The 10,862-nt window shown below is 32.6% G+C and overlaps 1 protein-coding gene across 2 annotated transcripts; it reads left to right on the top strand.

Moving 5' to 3' along the window:
- The first annotated feature begins 1,764 nt into the window (after positions 1–1,764).
- On the top strand, positions 1,765–8,085 carry LOC25491856 (agamous-like MADS-box protein AGL12). 2 transcript variants are annotated; one of them, XM_013599897.3, is made up of 7 exons: positions 1,990–2,171; positions 2,701–2,788; positions 3,768–3,829; positions 4,460–4,559; positions 4,697–4,738; positions 7,292–7,333; positions 7,746–8,085. In XM_013599897.3, the coding sequence occupies exons 1-7, from the start codon at positions 1,990–1,992 to the stop codon at positions 7,836–7,838; spliced, it is 609 nt and encodes a 202-aa protein (XP_013455351.1). In that variant the 3' UTR covers positions 7,839–8,085. The 2 variants fall into 2 exon arrangements, with proteins under 2 accessions (XP_013455350.1, XP_013455351.1); XM_013599896.3 differs by lacking the exon at positions 7,292–7,333 and having other exon boundaries at positions 1,765–2,171.
- The last annotated feature ends 2,777 nt before the right edge of the window (positions 8,086–10,862 follow it).

The following is a 10,862-nucleotide window of genomic DNA, read 5'->3' as shown; positions in this document are numbered from 1 at the left end:
GGAACATTGGTGTGATGTTGGAAGGAAATTGGAAAGTTAGAAGATTAAACACCAAGTAATTAGACTTTCATCTAGTGTTGTGTGAATTGAAAAAATAGAGTGTGGGGGTCCTGCATAAAATAGAACCCACACATTAGTAATATTTAAATAGTGGTATTTGATTTTAAATATTTGATAATGATAAACATAATAGTAATTATTATTTTTTACTCATGAATATCACTTCCCATAATTTTAGGTTATGTTGGTTGTGATAACATTGAGAATGCAGCTGAATTTCCTATCTTTCCTTCATTAGTTTGTTTAATCTAATTTTTAGGGTTTGTTTCTTTTTGAACTTATCCGATTAGTTTGTTACTTGAGTTGATATGTGAGTTGCTTAATTTCTACGTTTACTTAATTCTTAAGTTTCTTTATATTAGTTACAAACTCTCCCTGGAAAAGGAGATCTCACCTTGTTAAAAAAAACACACCGAAGAGTTCTATTGAGTTGTCGAGAACCCTTTCTCTCTTCTCCATCCAGGAATGTTCTTAAGAGTATAGTCCCTTCGATATTTTTGTGTCCCTTCGAAATAAATAATATTTTAAGATCATAATCCCTTTTTCGGTATAATGTTCCTTTGAAAATTAAGAATGATCTTAAAATACATTCTTGTTCCATTCTTGGAGAAGTTAGATGTTAGAATGGTGGTAGCACCATATTTGAGTGGTCATAATATCATAGTTGGAGAAGTTAAAAATTAAAATGATGATAACACCATATTTGAGTGGTTTAAGCAATATAATAGAGTGGTCACGTACATATTAGAATGATTTCAGTATTAAAAGGGTGGTCTTACTACCATATTGGAAGTGTAATTCATTAACGGTTTTCTACAGTGTAGTAGTTAACCGCACAATTTTAGCTGAGCTTGTTTTATCCTGGAGGCGGCGTGATTGATGGTCTGCTTTGCACAATTTTAGACAGTGCCACGAATTGTCTTAAAGAGAGCGATCTGATTGTGACTCAACCTAATAACAACTTCAGTAGATATTCTCTATCAAAATAAAATTTGAGATCCCCAATAAAACATTTTGTAAATCCAAAAACACACGCAATGATATGATATCATTTTTGTGATATAGAAATTAGTTATCCTCTCCATTTCTATGTATAACTTGTGCTAGTACTATTTATAAAACTTGTGCTATTAATAAAACTTGTTTATAAGAAAAAAGACCTTAGTAATAGAGAACCCTATATGCTTCTTTTGAGAAATGGAGACTACTCCTAATATGACACATGACATAATTTCACATCTATCTTTTCAACAATTTTAATTTGTTTATCCCTTCAATCTTACAATAAATATTTACCAATTAAACAAGAAAAAAGAGATCCCTTGCAAGTGCAGAACAGAGTAGTATAGCACATATATTATTATTTCACTAGCCCCCTTCATGCACGATATTAGAACATGCACAGTTTCCACCAATAAAACACGAATAAAGCCTCTGCACATATATATTTTACTAAAATGAACCATATTCTAAAAGCTGAAATGACCATATCAACTTTAGTATCACATGCTTTGATTTGACGTATTATCAAATTCATTAGAACACATACACTAACTAAGTGATAATAAATTAATATGTTAGACACTAATCAAAACTTAATGCGGTGTAAAGTTGGCTGCTAACAGTTGTTAATTATAATTAATTACTCATTGTTAGTGTTACTATTATACTATCAATTAATTTTACCTAGTGAAGATTCCTTTGAGGAAAGGAAAATTTGTTTAGGGTTATATAAAGGCTCTTAATCCTCACAAACTAAGAAAATTGGTAAGAAACTCAAAGAAAGAGTACTAACCTTATTGCTGCAACAACCTCGAAGCTAGTTCAAACTAGTGGGAGGTTGTGTGCATAGAAGCACACCAAAAACCAAAATACTTGTTACTTAATTCAATTCAAATTCATCAAAAAAACTCGAAAAAAAAAATCGACATGGCTCGCGGGAAGGTTCAGCTAAGGAGAATTGAGAACCCGGTGCACAGGCAAGTGACTTTCTGTAAGCGCCGAGCAGGGCTTCTGAAGAAGGCTAAGGAGCTCTCTGTGCTTTGCGATGCTGAAATTGGTCTTGTCATTTTCTCCGCTCATGGAAAGCTCTATGAACTCGCCACCAAAGGGTATGTCTTATTTTTCGATCAATAAGACACTCAAAAATGTTTCGATCGTTTGCATAACCCTACACGATGTAGTGTATGTAACTGTGCACCGCAAAACATTGCAGTATAGAGGATTCATTTTCAGAATGAACCCTCTATTGGCACAATGATACGTAGAATCCAAACAAATATGTCTGAATTATGTGCAACACTATACATGATTTGTATACATCCGTACATTGCTTAACTTTACATATATCCAACGTAGCGGATGAAATCCAAACAAATATATGTTTGGATTTCATATAAGACTATGTATGATACACTATAAGGACCGTAGAGCTTTGGAGTGCATATAGTGTAGATTTCAGAGGATCTAGACACTGGATCCTCTGTAGTCCGCACTCAATGCATTTAGAGCTCTACATTGTAGGGATCTATAGCGCGTCAAGTTTATTTTTTGTCACTAAAGTTTGACTTGTCAAGTTCAATGTTTTTGTTTCCCTCAAAAAAAATAAGTTCATTGTTTTTGTTTATATATGAAATGAAGAACCATGCAAGGGCTAATAGAGAAGTACTTGAAGTTCACACGAGGGACTCAACTTGAAGCTGTAACTGAAGCACGTCCTCTTGTTTTGGTATGTTTCTCTAGCTAGCTATATGTTAAACGATATAATAATATGAATGCTAGTTGTAGAAGAAAATTGGAAAAAATGTATATATGCTTACTATATTATATATGTAAATTAAAAGAGTAGTGTTAGTGGTATTGGATGCTCTAATTGGTGCATTATCATCACTGAATAATATAATAATATAATATAGTGATAGTGTTGATGCAAATAAATATATATAATCGGTCAAATATACAAATCAAGGTATGTTTTGTTCTCTTTTTGTTTTGTTTTGACACATGTAGGACTTGATTCTATGAGATAAAGTATGTCGGGTTTTCATGCAATGTGTATCTTATTTTTAAAAAATCTTTTGGAAAAATAGAAATTTGAGATCATATTAACGTCACATCTATTGCAATAGTAACTCTTGGACAACTTGATATTAATAAATTCATTTTGCTTATTCAAAAGACAGTGTTTTGGGTTGGAGTATCTATTTTATTCGTTTTTTTAAGTGTCGTTTGAATATATTTTTCTCTCTTTTATTTAACGGTTTTTTAATAATTTATAGGGCATAATTTGTCAATTATACTATTTCTGATCAATTACTCTTACTTAATCATTTTTAATAAAACTAAAAATAATTGAATCTTTTAAACAAAGTTTGTTTTTTCTTATTTGCAAATAAAACTTTCATGAAATTAAATTTGGTTCTCTAGAACAATGGTTCCATGACATGATCAAATTCATATAAGAAAGAGAGAGTGTTTATGCAAAAAAAAAAAGAAAAAAAAAAGACTTTATCAGTAGTGCATTAAACTGGTAGTATAATAGAGATATAAAAAACTCTAAAAATCCACTTCATTGGTTGAAGAGTACTATTCAAACATGCAATTTACATGTTCCAATATCAATATAATTACGACTCTATCTTTAGCACAATATCAATATAATTATAACTATTCTACTAACTTTGTTTTTTGCATGTTCATATATTTAGGATGCTAAAGAGGAAACCAATGTGCTCAAGCAAGAGATCGATACGTTGCAAAAGGGTATCACGTACGTAGATTTGACTCTCAAGAAAATAATTTAATCTTGTAAAACATAAACCAAAATATTAAAAAATCATCTATAATGTTGTCATTACAAGAATTATAATATGACTAGTATAATTTCTCCATCCATTTAATTTGAATCAATTTTTTTTTCATCCATTAAAGAGTTTTTATTTTTTTATTTTTAAGGAATCCATTAAAGAGTTTAAATGTTTCCTAGTGCATGATCTTTATATATACTAGCAAAAATACGAAGACTAATTTATTCGTTTGTCTCTTTCCTTTTTGCTTTTGATTTTATATCTATTTTATTACATATGATTATAATTTTTTTGGAAAATAAAATCAATTTTTTATTTTTTTTTGGTTTTCAACGTTGTTTCCATTGTATTGGATTGTTCATATTATAATGAAAATTAATTGATTTTATTTTCTAGTAAAAGAATTTAATTAATATTATAAAATGGATAAGATTGTAAATAAAATAGTTTAAATGATTGCTATAATAGGAAGAAAAAGTATTACACCAAAACTATGTACTTTTACAAATTTAATGAAAGTATAAAATATGTGAGGTAAATATACTTTCTTTGTAAGCCAAAGAACTAAGAAAATTAAATGGCATTATTGGTAGGTATTTGTTTGGAGGAGGATTAGGAACTATGGCAATGGATGAGTTGCAAGTTCTTGAAAAGAACCTCGAAATCTGGATGTATCATGTTCGCTCAATGAAGGTATCAACCAATAAACTCTTTTTTTCTCTTTTAATTAGTGGATTTAATATCATTTGTACTTATTTTCTTTAGAGTAAAATTATCTTTTGGTGTTAAAAAAGAAAAAGAATAAACGTGCCTTATATTATGAACTACAGATGAATATTATGTCACAAGAAATCCAAACTTTGAGGGATAAGGTTAGCATAAACTTAATTATTCAGCTTTTATTTATTTATTTAGCTATTACTTCTTTACATATGAACTCTAGTGTATAAAAAATATATGATAATAGTGTTACAAATATAATATAGAAAAAAATAGCTTAATTATTGAAATTTACATTGCCTTGAGTTTAAATATACTTATTATCTTTATATTTTTGAATGATTTAAATATTCTATGTTTTTGAATATTTATTGCATTTGAGAGTGAATACAATAGTGTTATAATAATAATAATATTCCTCAGCTCCCAAATTTCCCACATGGTCGATGGTTGTATGCCAAATTAACATTAACCATTTCTAATGCTTATGATTTGAGGAAGAGGGTGATAATGTTCCCAGGCTAGGTCACAATCGTAACCACCCGTTTGAAAATATGATACCTAACCGAACCGGCAAAACTACACATACAAAAAGAGATGATATTCCTCTTCTATCATTCACACACACCAAACACAATCCGCAAACCTATCATCTCCGATAATTCTCCTTTATGATAAGTACCTTTGTGGGTTCAAAATTTTGCCAATTTGCTTTCAAACACCACATAAATGCCGCACCCAAATTAGATTCGGGTAGAATAACTTTTTGAGAGCGTCGCATAGGAAAAAGTCTAGGAAAAGCGTCACAAAGCGGTAAATTGAAAGCCAAGGCTCACGCAAAAAAAATGTAGCGACACCATTCCCTATTTTCTTCTTTGCATATTCAAGAAACCAATCTAGGTTCGACTCCCTCACTTTATCTAAATCACAAATATCTTTCCGCCATAAAGAAACAAACTTGACCGGCCTTGTTCGATTAATGTTAACCATAGTAGGCTCCCCTTCCCCATATTTAGATTTTAACAATTCCTTCAATGTTGCTACATTCCTTCAAAAAATTCTTGCTTTCATAGACGTGTCATTTTTGATCGCTTTAAAAATTTCTTCCTTTTGAAAGGTTGATCTGAGTTTAAAGTTTTTACTTCCATCACCAAAGGAAACTCCAACCCATCAAGTTTCAGCATATCCCAGCTAACATTAGATAAAAGTTTAGAGTAATACTTGACGACCTCTTGTCTTATTGTCAATGGATGGTTGAGCCTAGAATTAAAACACTTGCATGACTATATTAAATTAGAAAATAAAGTGAAAATATAAGGCTAGATGAAGAGATCTAATTACAACCATACAAACAACACATCGGAAACTACAATCTAGAAATATTAGATCAATTATTGGTTTCTAAGAGAAAGTGTAAAATTTATGCCTAAATATGAGAGTTTAGGAGACAATGGGTGACTTTGTGAAATAGAAGAATTTTTTTTGTGAAAAAAGGTAAATACATCCCTTGGGAATCCACCAACATCAGAGCTGCTAATAAGATAAGACGTACATCAAGCAACACAAAAGGTTCAACAATATTAAAGAGTTTCATTTTGGATCATACATGGCTTGACAATTTATTTATAAGTGGGGACAATCCTCACCTCATAAGACGGTTTTGTGGGGTTGTGTTAGGCCCAACCACGATTTCTAAGATGGTATCAGAGTCTCTTCACGATTTTTTGGCCCACCTGTTATCAGGTTTCCGTTATCGGGTCACCCGTCATTTATGTTCACGCTTCAAATGTGCAATCCTGAGCGTGAGGGGGTGTGTTAAGAGTCCTACATCAGTTAGCAGTTGGCCTGACAATTTGTTTATAAGTGGGGGCAATCATCACCTCACAAGCCGGTTTTGTGGGGTTGTGTTAGGCTAAACTACGATTTCTAAGAGTTTGTATTCCTTACTTTACAAGTTGATTTTGTAAGAGTTGTGTTAAACTGAACCGAAATTTTAAGATGATATCAAAAGCTATGCAAGCTTTTTTCTACCACATTATATAATGTCGTTGCTATCAGACTACTAAAGTCTCAAAAGAGATGCTTAGTCTTGGGAGTAAGATGAAAGTGCTAACAAATGTTACATATGATTTTAAGACCGTGTTAATCTTATAACTTGAAAATAAGATCAACAGTGGTGGATATTCCTCAACTTGCAAACCAATTTTTTAAGACCGTGTTAACAAATGTTACATATGATTTTTTTTTCAATAATATATAAAAGAGGAAAAATAGAATAAAAGGGGTACTCATGTTCATTACAAATAAGTCAAAAGCTAACACAAGAGGCCACCACCGGAAAGACAAGGCAAAAACAAAACAATGAAAACATTTAGAAAATTGTTGTTCATACTTCTAACAAAGCTAAAACACACCAGTAAAACACGTACATGTTTATCGACAGTTAACTGTCGTCGGTTTAAATTCATCGGTAGTTAACTGATGATGAGATTATATTGATAAATTACTAATGTTTTCTAACATTGAGTGAAGTGTGAACAACATTCTTCAAACATTTATGGTAATAAAAGAAACAAGTATTCTACATATAAAGAGAACAAGAACACATAAAATGCACCCCTAATATGAATGTGCTATTATTCTTATTTTGCTTTTCTACATTTTAATTTAATTACTAAGTAAACTTTTCATCCTTTGTATTTTAGGAGGGAACACTTAAGGCGGCAAATAAGTATCTCCACGATTTGGTAATATATTCTTTTCAATTTATTAACTTTGCATTTCCTTGAGAAAACAAAGTTTATTTAAACCTTTAATAGAATAGAGTATTTTAGTCCCTTGAGCATAACTTAGTTGGTAGGACAATGCATTATTATATGCAGTGCTGAGGTTCGAATCCCGAACATCCCACTTATTCACCTTATAAGATGAACTCTAGCCATTAGGTTACCTAACCAAAAAAAGAATAGAGTATTTTTTATTTTTTTTTGGTCTTAGATGAAGTGGTAATCCACTGAAAATAAACTCACTCACAACTGTGAGATCCCAGGTTCGAACTCGGGTCACGACGTCCGACCTTGCAATTTCGGCATTTGACAGTTGAGCTAGAACTTCTAGACACGAATAGAGTATTCTAATTGATGTTATTTTATTTTACAGGTGTTGGAGAATACTTCCGTCACTAACTTTGTCCCATTTGCTACTGATACTTCGTTCCCATTAATTATACAAGATGGGATTTTTCAGCTCTAGAAAATGAGTTGGAACTTTATTATTACTATTGTATAATATTTCAATAAGGGAAGGAATGACGATTGTGAATGTGTTGCATACCATTAAATCCTCTAGCATGGAGTATGTACAATGACTTTTGACTACTTACAAAATGGTTCCCAAGCTTTGTTGTAAGTATTAAGATATTGGTGTAAATTTCAATACTTTCCTGAACAAGTTTACAATATAATAAGGTATGAAATGTGTGGATTATTGCTAGTTTGAAGTGAAAATGTTTCACTTTAACAAATGAACTCGACAAATAAATATAGGATTTGAATTAGATCCTTAAAAGGTTTACTAATTGATTGGTTTAAAGTGTACAGTTATGAATCGAAGATATTTATGAACTTAAAATGATAATATAAAAGGGAAAAAGAAAGCAAAATAATGGTACAAAGCATGCAATAGCGAAAATATACTAATTTTTATCGATTTGAGTTCCATACATCGTTGTTTCAATGTTGCCATTACGTGAAGTAGATAAAATAGTCACGGGGGGGGGGGGGGGGGGGGGGGGGTTTGAATTGTGACTCTTTAAAAAATAAAGTAAATGTGTTTGTGTGTGTTGTGTATGCAGTAAGTAAAGAGTATAGGGAAGAGAGAATAAATACACAGAGAATTTATAGTGGTTCTCCCAATGTGGGTTAGTCCACTCCTCACAATCTTGTGAGAGTTTCCACTATGATGCTTGAGATAACCTCTCAAATCCTGCACCTTACAATCTTTGTTCACCTGAACAATTACAATTCTGTATTCTCTAAGCCTCAGCAGGCTTGCACCTTGTTGCTAAGTTAACCACTTAGACTTTTACAACCTTTGCTCAAACTAACACTTTAGTACCCCTAAAGCTAGATGAGACTTTGTTATAATTTGTATGGAGGTTGAATGTTTGTGAATCAAACAAAGGAGAAGGAAGAAGTTATCTTTCAGATAACAGAAAGTATTGATTTGCACTAAGTAAACGAAAGCCTTAGAGATTGATCAATTTCAGTTTTGCAAGAGCTTCAAACAATCTTTGCTGTTTTCTTGTATGCTTTGCAATGGTGCAAGTAATACTGAGCCTTTGATCTCTATTTATAGAGTCTTTGGGCTCATATAGCCGTTGTAAGGTGACCAATGGTGTTATGCCACGTGTCCTGGGCCCCACAAGCTTTTACTTGAAAATCTGGGTGAACATTCTGAACATCAGAATGTTGTTGTGTTCCCAGGATGAACATCAGAATGTTGCTGTGTTCTTCATCAGAATGTTTAATATTCATGACGTTCTTCATCTGGGTTCATCAAGGATGAATGTCTGATGAGTTTCTGGGTCCATCCAATACGTGACATGAGATTTGTTCAAGTTTTATCCTTCAAAAGTTACTTCTCCATATGCATCAAAAGTTGCTTGAAAAAGTAGGATAAAGTTGAATCAAATCTGTCTTGGATTTGGTGCAGGAGAGAGAGAGAATAGTGGATCTGCATCTTCAGGCCCATGCTTCAAGGAGATTTGCTTGATTTTGTTCAGAGTACACGTTATCCCTGATGCAAGATCTCCTTTTGCTAGCTTTTCCATCTTTCTACCAACTACACTGTTCATGGCTGGAAGCATGTGCAGAAGTGAACATTCTGATCTCAGAATGTTCCATTTGATCTTACTTTAGATTGATTTGTAAGACTTAACTTTTAATGTAATCAAACCTAATAGTAAGATACAACTGAAGTGCAGTGAATGCATCATCTAGGACAATATTCTCTTTGGAATATTCCTAGTACTTTAATGTTCATAGTCTTGGATGAACATTAAAGATCCTTTTGACAAAGTTCCTTGTCCATGCCTTTATTTGTTGATAGATCCATGCAGATGTACTTTTCTGGACCTTTTATTCATGTCAAGTGTACTTGCATGTTCTTCATGAATCTGGGTTGCTTATGAACAACCTTCTGAACTATCATCAGAACGTTCTGATCAACTCTCTGATCAACATTCTGAACTAACTTTCTGAACTTCAGAATTAGTTCATGGATTCAATGTCCTTTGATTTTATGCATCTTGGTATGATTCAAACCTTGTTCCTGTCTTAGTGAAAACACTCAAGAGCACAAGTTAAATACCAAGGAATTAATCAAAGTCCATTTAATCCTTAATCATTAAAGTTTATTATCTTTAAAATTAATTAGGGATTTTGCCTCAACATTACGCTTAAGTAAGTACGATGCTAATGAGGAAGAGTTAGTTAAGTAATGCATGATCATATATGGGTGTGGTTGGTTGATATTCGTGCTTCTATTACTTGATTCATTATGTTACCAGGTTAGTTCAACTGTTTTGAGTAACTAAATACGATATAGGAGGGGAAATAACCTCCGTACAAGTATGAACAACTTAGTGTATATGCAAAAGGTAGAAACAAGATAGTTCTTGAGATGGTGCATGTAGGAATTATCGCATGTCATTTTGAGAAGTTATGTCTCTTAGGCTTTGTTTGGATGAGAGAAGAAAGAGGAAGGATAGATTGTATGAGGAAAGATTGATGAAGGAATGAAAGTGAGTGGAAAGTGTGATGATTTTTTAGTTGTTTGGTATTAGTGAAAGTGAAAAGAAAATGAGAGGAAAGAAAGTTACGGTTTTGGTGGCAACTTTGAGAGCCTGAACATCCCTTGTCCAGTTAGCAAGTGCACACACAAGTTTGTGAGTTTTGGTGGCAACTCTGAGAGCCCTTGCAACCATTTTCTCAGCCTTAGAAGGCTTGGCAGGAGCAACATCACCAGAAACATCAACATTTCCTTTGTTTGCAGTGACAAAAGTGTTTAAAGAGTCAAACAAGGCAGACATATTTGGCAGATTCTGAGTTGTTTTGGTTTGTGGTGGAGGTGGTGTGAATGAAGGAATGGTACTTGGTGTTGGTAGGGAAGACACCAGATACTTGATAATTCCTACAGTAGACCCCATTGTTGATGTTGACAAGTTCACAAACTGAGCCTGTTCCATGTTCTGAGCAGATGGAACATTCTGATCTC

The sequence above is a fragment of the Medicago truncatula genome, chromosome 4 (assembly GCF_003473485.1).
Source record: "Medicago truncatula cultivar Jemalong A17 chromosome 4, MtrunA17r5.0-ANR, whole genome shotgun sequence".
In the NCBI taxonomy this organism is placed as follows: Eukaryota; Viridiplantae; Streptophyta; class Magnoliopsida; order Fabales; family Fabaceae; genus Medicago; species Medicago truncatula.
Note: the sequence above shows the minus strand (reverse complement) of the source record. Positions and strands in the feature narration are given on the sequence as shown.

What these genes read in the sequence shown, in the direction of transcription:
- LOC25491856 (XM_013599897.3), top strand. Translation starts at nt 1,990, where the DNA reads ATGGCTCGCGGGAAGGTTCAGCTAAGGAGAATTGAGAACCCGGTGCAC. An exon ending in AAGCACGTCCTCTTGTTTTG is followed by an intron (nt 2,789 to 3,767) that starts GTATGTTTCTCT and finishes TCATATATTTAG; the next exon opens with GATGCTAAAGAGGAAACCAA. An exon ending in ATAAGTATCTCCACGATTTG is followed by an intron (nt 7,334 to 7,745) that starts GTAATATATTCT and finishes TTTATTTTACAG; the next exon opens with GTGTTGGAGAATACTTCCGT.